The sequence below is a fragment of the Oncorhynchus nerka genome, linkage group LG26 (genome assembly GCF_034236695.1).
Source record: "Oncorhynchus nerka isolate Pitt River linkage group LG26, Oner_Uvic_2.0, whole genome shotgun sequence".
Classification (NCBI taxonomy): Eukaryota; Metazoa; Chordata; class Actinopteri; order Salmoniformes; family Salmonidae; genus Oncorhynchus; species Oncorhynchus nerka.
This window is the reverse complement of record NC_088421.1, coordinates 18,516,244-18,537,158: the sequence shown is the minus strand read 5'-3', so window position 1 is coordinate 18,537,158 and position 20,915 is coordinate 18,516,244. Positions and strand designations below refer to the sequence as shown.

The following is a 20,915-nucleotide window of genomic DNA, read 5'->3' as shown; positions in this document are numbered from 1 at the left end:
CATGTTGAATCATAAATACTAAAAAATACTAGTGTGTAAAATCACACACACACATTTTATCATTGCACTTTTCCAGTGCAACGCAATCAACTTGAACTTGACCGCAGAAGTTGAACTTGAACGTTTGCTCCAAACTAATTTCTGCTGTCTATCACTGCATCAAGCTATCCGTGGTCAAGCTATCTGCATTATACCGTATTGTCAGTGTAGTGGCGCATGTAAATTGGAACATGGATTTGAGAGGGATAGCCTGACCTCAGTTCTAAATCGACGTCACTCACGTAGCCGTGGCGTGCCTGCAGGCAAATAACATGGAGTCGAGTGTGTGGTCTCTGCAAGCGGGTTCATGGAAAAAATGTAGCACCGATGTGACAAAAATATAGCAACACACTCTACATGCATTCATGGACTGAGGATATTCGTAGCTTTGTTCCATATAAAGCATGGAGAACGGTGCGTAAACAACTCCTTTCCTCAGACCACAAACCAGGCCGTTTTCCGTGAGTACATAATAACGGGCGTTATAACATTATAAACATTTTTGCACATATTTATATAATGCTTGCTACATCCATCCACAATGCCCTTGCAGGTAGATATCATTTTCTTCCCATCTTGATGTGTTAGCTACTTACATTTGCGTTTATTTTTTAGCTAACAAGCGAGACAGGGCCTGAATAAAAGTATACTTTTGTACGTGGCCATTTGGGAAATCTGTTATATCCTCACAATATCACCAGACATTGTGAAAATGGGTCAGACATTCCCAAAATTGCAGTGGGCTGAACCTGTGACGCCACTGCGCGATGCTTGTTACCATCTCTTGCGTTTACGATTTTGTCGAATTCATCAAGGTCTTGGTGTGATATTGTGGCTCACTGACAATGCAGCATTTGAAGCAGAAAATCAAGTGGCCAACCCAGACCCCCAAATGAGCGGCATGATTTTAAATTGGTTGTTTTGTGTGCATCAGAACACCTTTTCTGGAGTGCTGCTTATCTCTCTGTTATGGCAGTATTACGGAAGTGTACCCCTTGTGTGTGTTGTTTGTGTATACAAAAACAGTGGAAGAGAACACCACACACAATGTAGACTGTAGTGGTCAGCAGTGGAACACCATACTGTGCTCTGGGGACCATGGAGCTAGAGGGGGATTCTCTTTCCCCCAGGGATTCCTTCACCTCAGTGAGCAGCTATGGGCCACCACCCTCATTCTCAGCACAGGACACCGTAACCCACAACTTCCTAAATCAGACCTTACAGGTAAAGGGAATCCTATCATGGTCAACCACCACATACATAAGTGAAAATCACAGACTTCAGAATCAATGTCAGTTGCATTCAGAATGCTGTCTCTTGCTGTGAGATTGTGTCAATATCATCAACAGGTTTCAGACGAGCTCATCTTCAGTGGGAGCCCATGGTCCAGTGGTGGCAATGGGGACTTTGAGAGGACCGGAGGCCCCCTATCCCAGGTGGAATCAAGGCGGAGTGCACAGAGGAGCATCAGGCCCTCAGCCTTTCCCTCCTCCCTGACCTGGGACTCTGACTCTGAGAAAGAGACACTAGACGGTAGCTATCACACTCGTTTATTACTGAGCTTTGTATGAACACAATATGAATCATACTATACTAAGTGTGTTCCGTCTATGTCTGTAGTGCAGTTATGGGCTTTCCTAAATGTGATGCTATCAGTTAAACTTGTTGCTATCACCTTCAGCTATATTTGTTGTCACTTCCAGAATGTTTGAATGTTCCCCCGTCTGCTTGTAGTCAGAACTGTCTCTCTTACTAGGAATAACTACTGTAAATCTTTGCCTGTGAATTTACCTGTGGGTGGCCGACATGTGAAGTGATGTTCCTGTTGTTGTCTGTTTTGTGGGTTGCGCTGTCTGTCAGAGGAGGAGCTACAGCATTTTTCTAACCCTCACGGTCTGGCCGCTCACAGCCCAGGATCCCCCTCCTCTGGACACAGGTGAGATGGAGGAATAGAAGGGCAGCCAGCAGGAAGATAGTTATGTGTGATAGGACACGACACCACAAGGCAGACAGACAGTAAGCAGAGCGGTCAAATAAAGTGACAATCGGACACACTAACAGGTTAGGCGGACACATGGTCAGATAGACAGATAGGGACTCATTGCTCTTTCTGACCCACTCATACAACTGTCTCCCTCTGTATAATTTTGTCCAGACCTGACAGTGAGGATGACCAAGCACCTGAACAACTACCGCACTTACCCACTGAGACAAACCTACTCAGCCCTGTGGAGGAGCGGGACCAAGACAAGCCTAACACACACAGAGAGGAGCCAAAGAAGGCCCAATCCAGTTCAAAAGAATGTAAGCATGATGGGGAGCAAGGGAAAACACTAAATAAAACATAGTTTATTTTCTAAATAACTTATTTTCTAATATCCTTTTGTCTCTTGACCATCCACAGTGGTAGATGACCGTGTCTGGGATATATCGGAGAAAGCTGAAGTGTTTCAGTCCAAAGTGACATCAAAGGAGGGGTGCAAAATTGAGGAGGAGGGAGAGGAAGAGGACCCGACAGGGAAGGACAAGGAGCCTGAGCGGGATGTGTACACCTTTCCTGGAGACTCAGACACAGAGAGCCCCCCACCAGCACCCTGGGCACACTGCACCTTCATCCAGCGTCGGAAGAAGAAAAGGGCCCTGCTCAGGCCCTTTTCTGGCCAGGGCTCCTGGGAATGCACATCAACAGGAGCTGGTAAGAAGGCAAGGGGTGCTTCCTCAAGAGCAAAGAGCTTGGTGCCAGTGAAGGTGAGTGGAGGGGCCTATGACTTTAAGGAGGACTTGGAAAAGGCAACAGAGGAACTGGAGAAGGTAGAAGAGGAAAAGGGTGGTGAAGAAGGAGGAGAGGGAGAGCTTAGTGAAGAGATTTTCACCTGTGTGGAATGTAGCATTTACTTCAAGAAGCAGGTCTACCTGCAGGATCACATGCAAGAGCACAGTCATAGCAGGCCGGGGACTGGCAGGAGGGAGCGCGGAGTGAAGGGCGCTCGATTTCGGTGCGTGGAGTGTGGATGGAACCTGTCAAACAGGCTGGCTCTGGCGGACCACAACAGACGACACCAGGAGTCTCGTCAGAAGATCCTGGAGGAGATTGGGAAGCTGAGTGACAGTGGGAAAGGAGAGACTACACAAGGTGAACCGAGCAAGGTGACCAAACCTGCAAGCCCAGTCCTAGAACCATTTGTAGCTCTAGTCACGACTCCAGCTCCATTCACAGAGCCAGATCCAGTTCCAGTCCGGGCCCCAGTCAAAGCTAGAGCCAAAACTCCAGTCAAAGCAAAGGTCAAAGGCCCAGCCAATCGTCGCTATCTCTGCCTCAAGTGTGACTTCAGTACACGCACCTCACAGGCATTGGCCAACCACGCCAAGACCCACAACAGAAAACCTACTGGTCTGCAGCGAGCCTCTCCGCGCTTTCAGCCAAAGCTCACTCCTATGGAGCCGCCTGTGTCACCTGGATCTGCCTCTGGCCTGACCTCCATCTCTCTCACTTGTGATCAGTGTGCCTTCCAGGCCTCCAGTCAAACTGTTCTAAAGGAGCACCAACACGTGGCTCACCCTGCGCAGACCTCCATCTGTGGGGAAGGGCCTGAAGAGATGAACCGTCCAGGGTCCAGAATTGATGCTTCCTCTCCACCATGTTCTGATACGCTTTCTAAGCCTGTCTCTCCACCAGAGGGCCAAAGCCAGTCAAAGGCCAGTAAGTCTTCTTCCTCTAGTTGGATCTCTGCTATGGAGGACAGTGACACACTGTCCCAACCATCAAACACTGCTACAGCTCCCCAGCGTAGAGAGTTAGCCTTTAAGACCATCGGGAACAAGAGGGCAAATCGGAGAGGGAAGGTGGGGACAGAACTCCTCTGGCCAAATCCCAGACTGGACAGTGGGCCACCTGAGACCGATGATGCACAAAGCCAGGGCCAGAGCCCTGACCTGGCAACCGATATGAACCAAAAAGAGACTGAATCACTTGTTGGATCCAAACCGCTCACCAGGGCTCGATCCCTCCGAGGTGAGACTAAGCTGCAGAACCTATCCCCTCAAGCCTTCTCGAATACAGATGAAAGAAGCCAATACCTTAGACTTTCTTTAGAGTCTCACCTATTGCACTGCTCTCATGCTAATTCTAAAACAAAACTTTCAGCATTAATGGTCTGATATACTAGAGCAGTGGTTCCCAACTCCAGTCCTTGTGTACCCCCAACAGTACACTTTTTTTGTTGTAGCCCCGAACAAAAAACACCTTGTAAGGGCCTGATGATTAGTTGACATGTTGAATCAAATGTGCTTGTCTGGGGCTCCAATACTGTTTGAGGTACTTGTGGACTGGAGTTGGGAACCACTGCACTAGAGAATGGCCACACTATATGTATATGCATAAGCAAAGATATTCTACTGTCCAGAATATTTTGAACTCCTGAGGCTACTCCGAATTCCAATTCAATATTTTCTATTTTTATTTTCATCTTGGACATGCACAATTAGGTAACCTGTGACATTTGTCCTTCGATATTGAAATTATATTCACCTAGAATGCATATCTTATGCTTCATGCATGTCTACTTTTGGATAGTGTTATTAAATAACATCACAAGCCTACAGATCAGTCACTGGGTTGGCCGTAACTGAAAATGCCCAGCAGTCCCTGCCTGGCCCATAACTGAACCTGGGTTGCCCGTTGCTTCCCCTCCATGCCCTGTGGAGGTGCCTGCCCCGGCCATGCAGCTGAAACTCATTTTCTTAGCTAGCCTGCGGGGGGCAGCAGAGTGCCTGGGGCTGACTGAGGGCCAGCAGGCCCAGCTAAGACACACGCTGTCCCCTGTCCTCAATGAGCCCAACCGCTTTGACCCCCAAACTCTCCTCTCTTACCTTGGCCGTTGGGAGGGAGGCAAGGCGATGGGTGAGTGACAGGCTGAGTTGTGAAGTAGCCACCTGGCATGCAGTGATGCATGGCTCCCCTCACCAAATACAATTTAGTCAGCCTTATCTTCCTTGCGTTCTCCCCTAATCAATATAAAGGCTCAGTTGCTAGGTGAGTAGATGTCTGTTTCTAATTTCACCTCATTGCATCTTATCACTGTGTTCTTCATGTTGCGTCTGTTTGAATGGCCTCTGTAGTGTTTGTTCCATCGCTGTCCTGAAGTGTCTCTGTATATGATGCCTATTCTTGATGTGCCACTATAGCACGTAGTAAATTGATGTGATATAAAGTTAGCTCATCTGCTGTTGAAGATTGATTGAGGCAGTTACTGACACAGCAAAAACCCAGCGGCACATTGGCTCTCCAGGACTGGGATTGAACACTTCTCTATTATAATACTGTGTACTAAATGGCTGTCTCAGCTCAGCCTCATTCTATATCCCTTTCCTTCCTGCGCTAGATGACTCCTCTCTAAAACAACAGAGCCTCACAGCCTCATGCTCTACAGAAAGGAAGCCCGTGAAGGAAGAGGAAGTGGACGGGGAGCCAAAGGTTGCTTTTGAAAAGAAGATTAACAAGGTTTTTTCTGATGAAGATGATGATGACAACGATGATGAGGACAACGATGATCATGACGAAGAAGAGGAAGAGGAAAATATCCGGCGTTTCCTAGCGGAGGGCATATCAGCTGAGGATTATGAGGAGATTGATGAGGAGACGGGGACCCTGAAGAGCGTGGAGAGGAAATGCCCCTACTGCCCTGATCGCTTCCACAACGGCATCGGGCTGGCCAATCACGTCAGGGGCCACCTCAACCGAGTTGGCGTCAGCTACAATGTGCGCCACTTCATATCCCCCGAGGAGGTCAATGCCATTGAGAAGAAGTTCTCCTACCAGAAGAAGAAGAAAAAGGGTATCAGGAATATTTTTTATTACATTGTTAGGACCTTGTCTGGTGTATAATGCGATTATATTTGTAATAAACTATAATGTAACAAAGGAACAAAGTAAAGTATCAGTCAGGGTAGAGGATGTGTACAACTTCCAAGTCGGTCTGTAAACTGCTAATGTTTTATGTGCCCTTCTCTCTCTTCAGTTGCCAACTTTGACCCGGATACGTTCAGTGTGATGCGCTGTGAGTTCTGCAATGCTGGCTTTGACACCCGGGCTGGCCTGTCCAGCCACGCCAGGGCACACCTGCGGGACTTTGGGATTACTAACTGGGAGGTGACTGTCTCGCCCATCCATATCCTCCGGGAGCTCTTTTCCAGCCGCCCAGACCTGGTCCTCCCCACAGCCCCCCCACGCAGCCCAGCCTCAGACGAGGAGGAGGAAGACCTGGAGACGGAGGAGGAAGAACCAGGGGGAGGGGAGGGGAGTGAAGAGGCAACAGGTGCTACAGTCTCCATCCTACTGCCATCGTCACCTTCTCAGCCTTGGGAGAAAGACCACAGCGTTGGTGAGCCTGAAGGTGTGTGTGTACCTGGTGTGTGTACTGTAGGATGCCTTTTTGAGCTGGCGTGGTGGTTTATGAATACAACACACTGTGGTCTGACTGTTATAGGTTGTTGGTAGATTACATGATGGTTGATCAGCGTGAATAAGACTTCCAAAGAAATGTCTCAGTGCTAAATGTGGTAACTCAATGGTAACTACAGTGGCAATGCACAAGGGATATTGAATGATGAAAACAATTCTGTGCAATACTTTTGCAACTATTTTGTATTATGGAACTTACTCTCCTGATGTGGGACTTTGCCTGTTGGTGTTGTAACATCAGTCCCTAGTTGTGAGACTTGTGTGATGTAGCAGATTTCAAGTCTATGATGAACTGCAGTATTTGGGACAAAGTGTTACTGTAAATCAAGCATATTAGAGGGAGAGACTCAGATGCCCATGGTTGATGTGGTGCTCAGTGCGTTTGTCCCAGCCTCTGCTCGATTGGTCACGCCTTAGTTTAGCGGTGCATGTGTATGGGGGGCAAAATGGCTGCTTCCACCTCCCTGCAGACACAAACAATAGCGGAAAAACTGTCTGGCTTTAGCTGCTGGGAGTCCGATGCACTACAGCTACTGACCGGTGAGTACCACGCACCGTAACGCCCGTGCCCTTTAAACATTAATCGGCTTCATTGTTACACGTCGCGTCGTAACCCGTATTGTTTGCTATACGTCAAAATTGTCTCTAGACACATTAGCCGTCAAAAAAATCAAATCATATGAGACCATTTAAAATCACTGTCGCGCACTAAAGGTGAGATAGACAAAGTCAAGGCATTGGCTAGAAATGTGTCATTCTTGTCATTGTTCGAGTTGCTTGTATCACCGTAGCTACGCGCGCAGGAATGTGTTTTGCGACATTTGATGCGGACTGTCATTTTCTGTGTGATATATTTTGTGCGTCTCGGATGACGTTCACTATTTCCAATACTGCAGGATTTCTAAAATTACCTACAGTTCCCAAATCCTCGCCATTTTACTTTCCTTTGATTTCTTGAATGTGGTCGCTCTGGTGTCATTATTTATGAATGCATTGCATCATGCTTATAATACAGGAATAACGGACTACAAATCTGTAGTCGTATCAAAACTTATTTAGATTTTAAAATACGTTTAAGTGTCACTTTATTAAGTGTCAGGTTACCTGATGTTACTGTAGGCCTACTACTGCTATATAATGAAAACTAAAGTCCGGATTTTGTAACTTTGTTACTTTTAATAGTTTTATCAAACCATGGTATCATTTTGCTGCAGTGATCACATTTTTGATGCTGCAAATAAAGCGAGAAAAATAAAAGGTGTCATTTTCTCTGCGAGCACCCTGAGACGAGATCAACTGACAAGCGCAGAGCCGCCCACCGGACAAAAAGCATTGTCTACTCACGTCGCTTATGATTTACCGTTTTGTCGCAGAAAATGGTAGTTTTGTCCCAGAAATACACCATCGCAATGAAAGGCATGTGTCTGTTACGAAATGTACAACAGCAGGAAAACGAACAGTATTTTGCCATTACCATAGGTCTACACACTTGAAGAAGTGATTTATTAGACAGACTACGTCTGAAGCCCAATAGAGCGCTGCAAATTGCAGTTATTTTAATGAATATCATATTATTATTATTATTAGCTACTCCATTGTAAAGATTTGATGTATTTTTTTGTTATTCATACAGAAACATAATTCATTGTATTATTTAAAAACGATTCAATTAGCTGATTTGGTTATTACAGCCACACCCATTGCTGACAGGTGTATAAAACCGAGCACACAGCCATGCAATCCCCCTACAAACATTGGCATTAGAATGGCCTTACTGAAGAGCGCAGTGACTTTCAATGTGGCACCGTCATAGGATGCCACCTTTCCAACAAGTCAGTTCGTCAAATTTCTGCCCTGCTAGAGCTGCCCCGGTCAACTGTAAGTGCTGTTATTGTGAAGTAGACACGTCTAGGAGCAACAACAGCTCAGTCGCGAAGTGGTAGGCCACACAAGCTCACAGAAATGGGCTGCCAAATGCTGAAGCGTGTAGCGCATAAAACATGTCTGTCCTCGGTTGCAACTCTCACTACCAAGTTCCATACTGCCGATGGAAGCAATGTCAGCGCAATAACTGTTCGTCAGGAGCTTCATGAAATGGGTTTCCATGGCCCAGCACACAAGCCTAAGATCACAATGTATAATGTCAATCATTGGCTGGAGTGGTGTAAAGCTCGCCGCCATTGGACTCGGGAGCAGTGGAAACGCGTTCTCTGGAGTGATGAAACACGCTTCACCATCTGGCAGTCCGACGAACCAATCTGGGTTTGGCGGATGCCAGGAGAACGCTACCTGCCCCCGTGCATAGTGCCAACCTTACAGTTTGGTGGAGGAGGAATAATGGTCTGGGGATGTTTTTCATGGTTCGGGTTAGGCCCCTTAGTTCCAGTAAAGGTAAATCTTAACGCTACACCATACAATGACATTCTAGACGATTCTGTGCTTCCAACTTTGTGGCAACAGTTTGGGTAAGGGCCTTTCCTGTTTCAGCATGACAATGGCCCCATGCACAAAGCGAGGTCCATACAGAAATGGTTTGTCGAGATCGGTGTCGGAAGAACTTGACTGGCCTGCACAGAGCCCTGACCTCAACTCCATCGAGTGTAACCGATCTGAAATTGGCTAGCTAGTTAGCTGGGTGCGTGCTAATAGCGTTTCAATCGGTGATGTCACTCGCTCTGAAACCTTGAAGTAGTTGTTCCCCTTGCTCTGCAAGGGCTGCGGCTTTTGTGGAACAATGGGTAACGATGCTTTGTGGGTGCCAGTTGTTGATGTGTGCAGAGGGTCCCTGGTTCGAGCCTAGATAGGGGCGAGGAGAGGGACGGAAGCTATACTGTTACACGAGCACCTTTGGGATGAATTGGAACACCGACTGTGAGCCAGGCCTAATTGCCCAACATCAGTGCCCGACCTCACGAATGCTCTTGTGGCTCAATGTAAGCAAGTCCCCGCAGCAATGTTCCATCATCTCGTGGAAACCTTCCCAGAAGAGTGGAGGCTGTTATAGCTGTAAAGGGGGAACCATCTCCATATTAATGCCCATGATTTTGGAATGAGATGTTCGGCGAGCAGGTGTCCACATACTTTTGGTCATGTTGTGTATTTTCATGCATTACCAGTTACCAAAATGAATACTTATGTAATTTTCCTGGTGACATTAGGCTCCGTGTTTAATTCACATCCTCCCAGGTTAATGACTCTTTAATGAATGACTCATTAATTTGGTTGTGTAATGTGTTTCAGGCGGGGAGGAGGAAGAGCAGATGCCAGCACTGGACAGCTTGACCTCCAGCCCAGGGAGGAAGGGTCTGTTTTCCCTGGACCCAGAGAGCCCCTCCCCGAGTGATGAAGCTGACATCAAAGGTGAGACTGAACAACGTGGGGCAAGATGAGATGAGACATAAAGGTCCCCAGGGATCTGGAGGCTTTGTTAGGTGGCAGATAGACGTGGCTGAGGTTACCACAGCCCCTAGCTAAGAATTCTCAATTCCACGATATGTACATCACGTCACAATGGAGTTGAGTGGAGATTAGTTTTGTCGGAGTGTACCTACATCGAGTCGATATCAGACAATAAAAATTGCCATTCTTTAATGCGTACCTTGTACCTATGTTTGTCCTTTGTAAAGGCAATCTTATATTTGGGTGCTGAATTCCGTAGTTTATGATTAAAACTTAATTCTATATCCTTATTCGGACAGGATTCATTTTATTGGGGGAGGTTGGGTAATGTAATTATGTGCACGAACACAAAAAACAATTTCTGTCATTTTAGTCCCGTCCGAATTTGCCATGCCAGTCAGTTTTACATGGCAGGAGAGTAACAATTCCAGCCAGAATAACCTAATGTTTTTTGGCAAACTCCAAGTTCCTCTGATAATGCTGTGCGTAACGACGTCCCTGTGTTTTTCGAGACATTTACAAGAGTTTGACAGGTGCTGCGCACAGTTTGAGCAAGGAAACAAGAACTGATTTGATAAATTGATGCTTAAACAAAGTGCTACGCATATATTTTATATGAATGGCTTAAATTGATTTCACAGTGAATACTTTTGTTTATAGGCTACGTTTTGTGCCAATGAATTGAAAGTTGAACATCACCAAATGTGTCAGTTTAATTAAATGTGCAATAAAAAAATATTGTGCCTAGGCTTATTTCATTCAACTGTGGCTGTTGATGTAGGCAATAGATTGCAATCAGGGCTTCCCCGATTCCCCACTGAGCTAAACTTTTTTGGAATTGGCAAGTTCACTTTCTCATCCATAGACGCATCTCAAGTGCAAGAGCACTGTTCAACAGCTCACATCAGCAGGATGGGAGGCCTTGTCATTAGGACAGTCTACCGTCAATCCCTAACATAATGATTATGATCACACTTCTGCAATTTAAACGCTTTGGGGACACCTTCACATTTGGCCGCCAAGCATGAGTTATCAGTGTGGCCTTTATCGTCTAGACATGGTGTTCACATATCTTCACACTTAGAATAAAACCCTCCAGGCTTCCGTCATAAGAGTCAATTGAATGAAAACAAATGAAGAATTAAAGGCGGCAGTTTGTAAAAACTTATACCGTGCGAATTGTCCTCTGGAATAATTCAAATGCCGGTGTATTAATTACATAACCAGCGTCTCTGCTAATACTAGTCCCGTCTGAATAGGGCTATAATGTGACCTTTGTCAAATTGTGCTGCATAATTCACTGGTTTCCAATGGAGTATGAAGTTAGTGACTTCAAACATGCACTGCCACTCAATACTTAAAAAATATATAATTTGAATTAACACTTACTGTGTACCTGTGCTTGTCCAGATTGTCATACAGCTGTCAGAGGGAGTTGTATCCGTAGTTTTTGATGAAAATTGCATTCTATGCATCTCCTGCCAAAACAAAAATAATCGTCCTTTAATGACGGGGCTGTTCCTTCTTCATTAGCAAACAACGGTGTAGGTCACTTAAAATGCTGTTTGTATCAAAAACTACAGGTTGCAGCAAACTCATTGCCACTCAACTCCATTATATCATGGAGTTGAGAATTCTCAGCTGCACAGCCTCCTGCTCTTTTTGTCACCGTCCGTTAATTGAAGTGCTATAAATGATGTAATAATACATACACCAGTGCTGAACTATGACTGAAAAAAATGTGCAAAGGGACCTTTTTCCATATTCTGTGTATTTTGCTGTGTGCTGGTCAGATGCATCTCTTCCCCTCTCACTGTTGTCCTCTCTATTATAGTGTCCAACCTGTTAAAGTGTGAGGTGTGCAGTGCCCCCTTCGAGACGAGGCGGGGCCTATCTAGTCACGCCCGTTCCCACCTGCGCCAGCTGGGCATCGGCATGTCGGAGAGTAGCGGGGCACCCATCGACCTCCTCTACCAGATCACCAAGGAGCGTGGTCTGGATGGGCACTTCCCCCCTCCCCTCCCCCGCCCCCCCGTCGCCAAGAAGCCCCTTCACATCCTGCCAACCCCACGGAAAGAAGAGAGATATCAAGACACCGACATGGACGAGAAACCCATCCCTCTCTCCATCCCCTCCCCTGTGGCCTCCCCTCCCCCCTCACTTATCAGGGCCTGCTCCCCTTCTCCTGTGGTGAGGAAGGCCCCCATCTCCTCCCTGCTGCCTGTGTCCTCCCCCCTGCGCTGTCTGGACCATAAGCCTGGAGGGGTGAAGAGCACCACCTCTAACCTCTCTGCCAAACCCTTCTGGGCTCCACAGGAGACTGATGCCCCACTCAACCTCAGTAAGTGTGTCAGTGCCCTCTCTCTGGTCCTTCAACCCCAACTGATTAATGCGGAGGTTGTAAAGGTGTCTAAAGTAAAACATTTCCTCATACCCCCTTTTCCTCATCTGTGCAGCATTGGAGGTAGACCCCAACAAGGACATAGTGTGCCAGCTGTGTGGCGCCTGGTTCGAGACACGAAAGGGCCTGTCCAGCCATGCCCGAGCCCACCTGCGTCACTTTGGGGTGGAGTACTCGGAGTCCAAAGGTTCCCCCATAGACCTCCTCAACCAGCTCATTCACACTGATGACTTCAAGCACAGAGCCAGCGCCCTGCAGCCTGAGGGGCCCCAGGGGCTCAGGGGCCTCACAGCCAGCCTCTCCTCCCCCAAACGCTCCCTCCTCACCACCTCCTCCACACCTCTCCTCTACAAGGTCACTACGATGGGGGGCGGATCTGGGTCCAAAGCTACCTCTTCCTCAGCTTCCTCAATGTTTGGCCCGCCCTCCAAACGTCCCAAGTCCTCCAAATTACAGGTCTTCCGTTTGAGTGGCGGGGAACTCACGCCCATCCCCCACAGTGAGTGTCTGTCATATGATGGAAACTAAACTCATACTCCATTCAATGCAATACAGCATCAGTGACTTGTTGATGTACAGTTTCGTGAGGTGCTTATTTTAAGTTGATCTTCATCTCTACTCTCCATCTCTCCTGCAGGTGAACCAGTGAAGGAGATCGGCTGTGAGTTCTGTGGGGAGTACTTTGAGAACCGTAAAGGCCTCTCCAGTCACGCCCGTTCCCACCTGCGCCAGATGGGCATCACAGAGTGGACAGTCAATGGTTCCCCCATAGACACCCTGCGGGAGCTGATCACACGTCGAGGTCTACCATGCGCCCTGCCCCTTAAGCCCCTAAAATCTCCCCCCCCATCCCCCGGACCCCCTCCCTCCCCTGCCTCGCCCAGCCTCCTGAGTCGCCTCCCTTTTGCCTTCGCCCACCCACCCAGCCACCAGTCCACAGTGCGTAAGATGGGCTCAGCTCCACCGGCCTCCCCTAGCCTGATAGTCAAGCTGAAGCCTGAGCCTATGCAGCTGGAAGTCACCATGCCAGGAGCGGTGGGGGGAGCAGCGGGATACTCCTCTGAGCCACTGAATTGCAGCTGGAGCAGCTCTGACAATATGCTCCCTCTTAACTTGGGTGAGTCCAAGTTGAAAGATCATCTTGTAATTATTGAGGTAATATCCATACTGAAGTGATGCCTTGTTTTTATTCTCTATGGTCTCTTTTTGCATCTCTCTGTCTCCTCCCCCTCCCTTTGTTCCTCCCACAGTCACAGCCCATGAAGTAGAGCCCACTCGGGACATCCGCTGTGAGTTCTGTGGGGAGTACTTTGAGAACCGTAAAGGTCTCTCCAGCCACGCCCGTTCCCACCTGCGCCAGATGGGCATCACAGAGTGGACAGTCAACGGCTCCCCCATAGACACCCTGAGAGAACTCATGCACAAGAATGGGGGCACCTCGTCCCCAGCCCCGGGGCTGAAGAAGGAGACCAGCCAGGGGTCCAGCCCCACCTGGGAAGGCCTGGTGGGGGGCCTGGGTTACCAGTCGCCCAAGTTCTCCCGCAAATCCCCCCTCAATCTGCTGCACTCTGGCTCCCGGCTTCATAAGCACGGCCTGGGGGCGGTGGGCCTCTCCTCCACCCCTCCCGCCGGGAAGTTTTTTGCGGTGTCCCTGCTGGGTAAGAGACCCCTGACGGAGGAGGGCCGTCCAGTTGAGAGGTCACCATCCCACCCCCAGTCCTTTTCGCCACTGCCACATGACCTCTCCATCAAAGGGAAGTCCTCTCCAGACAAGAATGCCGGAGGGCACCTGGGTAAGCCATGACCTTACTAAAGATCCTCAGAAGAGTTGCAGTCATCCTTTAACTTGCTGACTGTCTTTTAGTACAGACTCATTGCATTTAGCAGAGAATGACACATATGTTATGTTATATACATTTAATTTTATGAAACATGAATCAGTCTCTAACTTAAGCCCGGCTCTGACTGACAACACCACTCCTTTGTCTTCTCTCACCCCCTCCCTAGATGCCAGCTGTGAGCTATGTGGGTTCTACTTTGAGAACCGCAAGGCGCTGGCTAGCCACGCGCGGGCCCACCTGCGGCAGTTTGGCGTGACAGAGTGGTGTGTGAACGGTTCGCCCATCGAGACGCTGAGTGCCTGGATGCGCAGCCGGCCCCACAAGGTGGTGGAGATGCACCGCAGCTACATGCAGGGCTCCAACCGCTCCACCTCCAAGAAGGTCAGGGAGGAATTGATTTATTTAGTAGTTTATCTAATGGTGATAGATGATAGTAAAAGGAAAAAGTTATATTTTTCCAATGTCCATGCGAAGGCAGCAATTATTTCTATTGACTTAGAGTGAACTGTGTGACACCGTGCACACAATGCACAATCAAGCTGCAATATTGCTAAGTCGTTTTTTATTAGTGCCGACCCCGTCCATTTTAGTTGTGGGTTTCGGACCGCTATGAGGTCTGTCGGCACAGTGTTAGGGCTGTTTAGAGCATTAACATGACAACCCATATCATTAAAGGTCATTTAGCTCTCTCAAACTAACAACACCTGCCAGGAGATGGGCTTTTAAAGGTTAAAAGATGGAATTGGCCTCAGCCACCACCAGCCATTTTGTGATTTAAATGCCTCACTCAGATCTGCTATCATGTAGCTCCAACACAAAGATTCTCATATCAGAATATTTCCCCTGTGGGGGACACAACAGGTTTAGGTATTGACTTAATAGTTGCTATAGTAACCAGAGAACTGGGTGACAAAGATCCTTCATCTTCAGATTAATTATGTTCTAGAAAATAGACTTGTCCGTCCCTCCTGAGTTAGCATTGTGTATTTGCTTCACTGTTACTCCCTCTGTGATGAGTTGACACACATAAAGACAAGAAGATTACTCTGTCATGTCCTTCTAATAGAGTACATTGAGACAGCTATTTTAATGAGAAGCACTCATCCCTCTCCTTTATGTTGCAGAAAAGCAGCCTGTCTCTCTCCCCATCGTCCGACTCTGACCTCCTCCCCCCCATGCCCTCCCAGAAGCATTCCTCCTCCTCCCAGTGGGCGGCTTTGGGGCTGGCCCAGGCCAGACGGGTAGGCCGGGAGCTCACCCTGGCATCACCCCGGGCAGCAGAGGGTGATGCAGGTCTCACTCCCCCCTCCAGACCCAGCCACAGCAGTCACAGTCTCAGCCCCACCCGACTCTCCAACAACCTCCCTCCCCACACACAGGTGGCCCGCAGCGAGCTCAACGTGCGCCTGCCCAGAGGTGAGTGTGACACACAAACACACACAACTATTCGCCATACACACCTACCTGTCCATCTCATGCTCAGCCTGGTGTTCTCTCCTCATGTTCAGGCTTTGAGCGGCGACCTCTTAAACACCCCTCCCACTCAGAGGGAGGAGAGAGGGACAGTGGCACCCCCAAGCCCCCTCGCACCGGCACCATTCCTGCCCTGGTGCCCAAACCCCCTTCCACCCCCCTGGTCAAAGTGGTGGGAAAGATCTACTCCCTCAGGTGCCGGTGAGTTTCTCTGGGGAACTGCAGTACTGAACCCATCGACTAATCTCAAAGTATGCCATATTCCCAATATAGTGCACTTCTTTATAGCCCTGGTCAGAAGTTATGCTCTATTTTGGGAATAGGGAGGCACTTGAGATTTGGAAGTTGTGTGAATGAGTGCTTTTAGTCTGTCGGCCCAGGGGCCATAAAAAAACATTCACAATAATTATAATCTGTTGATTTATTAAAGCAACATTTTTTAAATTATCCATGTACCGTTCCTGTCTCCCTCCTGTGATTGTATGACGACTCTGTGTGAGTAGAGTGTGCTCTCTGCCTCTCTCCGCCAGGTTCTGTGAGGTGGAGTTCCAGGGTCCTCTCTCTGTGCAGGAGGACTGGATCCGCCACCTCCAGCAGCACATTCTCAACCTCAACTACAACAAGCCTGCTCCCTCTGCCACGGACCCCCCAGTCCAAGACCACAACCCAACCCCAACCTCAACCTCAGTCCCAGCCACTACCTCCAGCTTCACCACAACTCCTGCCCCCACCTCAACCCTACCCTCCTCCATCCACACCCACACCACAGCTCCTACTGTTCCCCCTCCTTGCAGCCCCTCTCCTCCATCAATGGCTGAGTCTGATCCAATTGTCACTGCCACTCCAATGGCAACAGCCTCAGCAGAGTCCACCCTCTCCCCGATCCTGATCCCCACCCTGTCCTTGTAACCCCCAGGTCCATAACAATCCACACATTCTTCTAACCATCTTGTTCTGCCACGTCTTTGCCATGCCTTGTTTCCATCCACTTGTTCCTTCGGCCTCAACACTGGGGACCTGTTGTTGAAGTGTTTTGAAGAGAAGCTTTCCCCCCAACGAGCTCTCTCAACCCCCAGCCTCTCCCAGGAAGCGCTGCAGATGGTTACAAAGCCCCATTGCCATGGGAACCCAAGCTCTCCTGACCAGAGTGGGTGATTGCAACTGTCCAGGGCTTCGGGGTCTGCTGTGTCTTCTTTGTTTGGACTTGTTTGAGCTGAATGTTCAGTTTGTAACGTGGACAGTTACACTTCCTGCCGCTCAGTGGTTAACCGAGAGGTTAACTTAAACCATATTGAACTTTGACTTATCTCCTTGCTCTAAACAGTGCTTTATAAAGACCTGAGAGGCTCCGCCCATTTATATTTGAAGCACTTAATTAAGAGGAGCACACTCATGGCTCCTGCTATACTCACCTCAACAACATTTTAAAAGGAGTTTAAATAATGTTTTTGTATTCATGCTTAGTCTATGGTACAGACTTAAAAAGCCCATTTACACATTCTTTTGATAAGGCAATTTTAACGTAGACAATGCCACAGAGCACTTACATAAGTGCCCCATTGATTAGGGCAGTGATGATGAGGAAAAGGCCCCTTTGAGAGAAAAGGAAGGACCCTGTAGAGGAAGCAGCACCTTGAAGGGACGTCCCATTCATCTTAGAGTTAGGCTGACAGGTGCAGTCACACAGTAACTCTTAATGTTTTCTGAATGTAGTTAAAGGGATAGTTCACCCAAATTACATATTGGTTTCCTTACCCTGCAAGCAGTCTATGGACAAGGTATCACAGCAATCCATGCGGTGGTTTAGATTCATTGGCACCGTTTCCAAATGTTGTGGCACAAATCCCATTTAAGTCATGGGTATAAGATATTAGCATTTTTCAAACATTGTGCCCAAATCATTCGAAAGTGTCTACAATTGATTGTAAAGCACAACAAAGTCACTTATAGATGATTGCTGATATCAGTCCCATGGGATTTGTGCCACAAATGCTAAAACATTAGCATTTGAAAACAGTGCCAGGGAAACTAAACCAAAGCATGGATTGCTGTCATACCTTATCTATAGACTGTTTACAGGGTAAGGAAACCAATGTGTCATTTGGTTGAACTATCCCTTTTAATGCAGTTATTATTTTAGATGACTGTGTCATATTAAATTAGACTGGTCATTATGTTATTCCATAGTTTGATGTCCCCAACACTGTTTAGCTAACGGCATTTAAGCTCTTGATGAAACTCATCTATTCTTTAGATGAAAGGGTCCATAGAAGTATTGACGGTCACTATTTCAAGTTTCAATGCGGACACACAATGTTGCCATTTCTTTTTTGCCTTGTCAATGAAACCCAAAACCTTGGTTGTTATTTATTACACATTTGAATGTGGTGAACTAGGTTGTTTTTTAGGCTCAATTAGAACATTGGAATGTTTGAAATTAGGCCAGTGACACTTTTATCTAAGTGCATAAGCTATGTGTGTTTGTTAGTTTGTGTGTGTGTGTTTTTTGCACAAGAGGTGCATGTGTATGTCTTTCTATGACTTAAATGCTAGGCAGAGGTCAACAGTAGCTAAGACACAGGACCTCTCCGTAGCTACAAATCTAGCTAATCATGGGATCTGGTCTATTTTTCAGTCTGATCAGGACTTGACTGCATCTGCCATTCTCCTAAGGATGTGCCAAAGAGTGTGTTTACTCCCTGGTCTCGCCTCTGTAAGCTGTTTACATGGGACCTGTTCATAGGGAGGAGCTCTGCACAGCTACGGAGCAACCAAGGCTCCTCATTGGACGAGGGACATGTATCGGTGTACATCTGGATCCAGTGACTCCCAGTATGTGAACCACAGAGTTGACTGACTGTTGCAGTGACATACATAAGCGGCCTTGGCTTCATGGAACTGTTACACTACTGCATTATTGCACCCAGTACACGGACGCCCACAGAGGTTGCTATCTGTCAGAGCTCTGTGAAGTATTGGTGCCCTTAAATCCAGACGCATTACGTATGGCCTCTGGTGGAACAGCTTCTAAACTGGGGCGACGTTGTCACTCCAGCGTGTCTTCACATTGCTTCAGGTAAGTGTTTATATCGCCTGCAAAGTGACGCAATAACTGAAGAGTCCATACGGAAATGAACTTTTCAAGTTTGTTCCAGCATTAAACTGTCGAAAACATGACTGTTTGACCCTAACAATCCCCCATACCTTTTATGGAATATAGATACGTATATATAACTACATGTACTTATGAAACTGTTGATGCTATTAGAGCTATTAACAGTTCTATTAACAGCTAGTTACAAAACAAATGGATCTTGATTCCTTTTATCGTGATTTAGTTTCAACCTTCTATGACATGTCTTTTTATTGCTCTGTGCATTTGTGTATTTGCAGTCCAGGAGGTGAAACCTTGATGAGTATTTTTTATTTTCTTTGTTAGCTAGTTTCTCCAAGCTGAACATTGGTGCTCATGAGAATGGGATGGTGAGGATGGGGAGTGACTGAAGACAGGAGAAAACGAGTGATTGTTGTGTCCTAAGATCAGAGGACTCTAAATACTTCAGTCTTTAAAGGGGACTACTTTTGCACGTTCAGATTTTCCTCCACCAGTGAGTGTTCACATCGTGATAGGGTTAGCCTCTGGCAGGTTTGTGACTGTGTTACCGTGTAAGATGACTTTCCGCTGGTGTTACAACTAAGTCCCCTTTAAGATTGCCTGTGTGTACCCCTCAGCTGGTGTGACTGGCTGCAGAGGGTTGGTGTGTGTGTGAATGAGTGTGTGAGTGCCTGTGGAGAGCTAAGACCATGATCTGATGATGATAATACAAATGTAAAAGAATTGTACTGTACACAAAGGGTTGAGGTTCATGTGAATCAGCTCCTGAACAAACATTAAATGTGATTTCAAACTCAGCCACTTTTGAATTGAGTCTTCTTAAATGCTTGATCATGTTAATTTAATGTCTGTCCTACAGAAATGCTTCAAAGGGAATGAATGTTGGATAACACTTTACTAACATGTATTGGGCCAGCAGGAGGAGCTAGAAGACAGGTTCTGTACTCCATAGTCATCCTGGAGAGGCTCTCTATGTTGAATATCAAGAAGTTGCTTTGACAATACAAGATCAACAAGTATTCTGTCCTGAGAACAGAAAGAACATCCAATACAGAAAAATATACGATAGGTCAAGAAATAAAATGTTATGTATGATTTGTGACACATTTATCAGGCTTGACTACCCCAATTTATTAGGCTGAGATTCTGCACAACTGTCATAATCAATCGGGGGGAAATTATATGGAATTAACTATTTAAAGACAACAAAACATTAGTGAACTAATTCTTGCTTCCTGAAACCCAGGGCGCCACTTCCTAGATCAATTCCTATTAACCTACATTGTGACCCAATGTCTTCAAGTCAATGAGCTAATATAGCTAGCTAATCAATGAGGTGAGTAAATTAGTTACAATAGAATGGCTGTACAATTGTTGTAAGCACTGATATTTGCTTTGACTGCAACTCCATCTTAATTGGACACGTTGAAAGTAGAAACCAAAAACCAGCTGAGATAGAAACTGCTCCACTCAATGTTGTTGCTAGCACTTGCCCCCAAAGTGTACCATCTGGGTTAACTTGGTTGAGTTTATAAAAACATGTTATATCATGGCTCAGGCTAAGACCCAAATGCAGACACAGGAGGCAGATAGTACAAGTCTCATAGTTTATTATAGTACAAGGGGCAGGCAAAAGGTCAGGCAGGATCAGGGTCAGGACAAGTAGAAAGGTCAGAACTGGGAAGTCTAGGAAAAACAAAAACTGGAGCACAGGAAACACAGGAACACGCTGGTAGGACTTGATGGGATAAGACAAACTGGCAACAGACTTACAGGAAACAGGAGACAAAGGGCTGTGAGACAGAGGTTTAATCCTAGACACATGAAAAGTGGGATGTATACGGAGGGTGCGGGGCAACAGAAGACGAACAGCAGTGAGGCTAAGGATTTTAGAGATGTGGAAAGAACCGATGAAATGGGGGGAAAGTTTTACAGGACACCACCCGGAGGGCCAGGTCCCGAGTGGAAAGCCATACCCTCTGCCCGAGCTGATAGCGGGGAGCAGGGTTCCAGTGGCGATCCTGCTATGCCCTCAGAAGAACCATCAAACAAGCAAAGCGTCAATACAGGATTAAGACTGAATCCTACTACACCGGCTCTGACGCTCGTCAGATGTGGCAGGGCTTGAAAACTATTACGGACTACAAAGGGAAACCCAGACGCGAGCTAACCAGTGACGCGAGCCTA

General features: G+C 47.1%; 1 protein-coding gene across 3 annotated transcripts; it reads left to right on the top strand.

Moving 5' to 3' along the window:
* The first annotated feature begins 281 nt into the window (after positions 1 to 281).
* On the top strand, positions 282 to 19,525 carry LOC115110443 (protein Wiz-like). Of its 3 annotated transcripts, none has more exons than XM_029636102.2 (17): positions 282 to 500; positions 1,066 to 1,263; positions 1,389 to 1,572; positions 1,900 to 1,975; positions 2,195 to 2,343; positions 2,444 to 4,051; positions 5,421 to 5,873; positions 6,057 to 6,419; positions 9,740 to 9,859; positions 11,733 to 12,239; positions 12,355 to 12,798; positions 12,937 to 13,416; positions 13,550 to 14,092; positions 14,307 to 14,521; positions 15,265 to 15,556; positions 15,649 to 15,814; positions 16,144 to 19,525. In XM_029636102.2, the coding sequence occupies exons 2-17, from the start codon at positions 1,138 to 1,140 to the stop codon at positions 16,520 to 16,522; spliced, it is 6,105 nt and encodes a 2,034-aa protein (XP_029491962.2). In that variant the 5' UTR covers positions 282 to 500; positions 1,066 to 1,137; the 3' UTR covers positions 16,523 to 19,525. The 3 variants fall into 3 exon arrangements, with proteins under 3 accessions (XP_029491962.2, XP_029491961.2, XP_064866267.1); XM_029636101.2 differs by having other exon boundaries at positions 6,057 to 6,431; XM_065010195.1 differs by lacking the exon at positions 282 to 500 and having other exon boundaries at positions 524 to 1,263; positions 6,057 to 6,431.
* Positions 19,526 to 20,915: the final 1,390 nt, after the last annotated feature.

Coding starts and splice junctions, on each gene's coding strand:
- LOC115110443 (XM_029636101.2), top strand. CDS start 1,138: ATGGAGCTAGAGGGGGATTCTCTTTCCCCCAGGGATTCCTTCACCTCA. Junction 1,264..1,388: donor TCCTAAATCAGACCTTACAG/GTAAAGGGAATC, acceptor TATCATCAACAG/GTTTCAGACGAGCTCATCTT. Junction 12,240..12,354: donor TGATGCCCCACTCAACCTCA/GTAAGTGTGTCA, acceptor TCATCTGTGCAG/CATTGGAGGTAGACCCCAAC.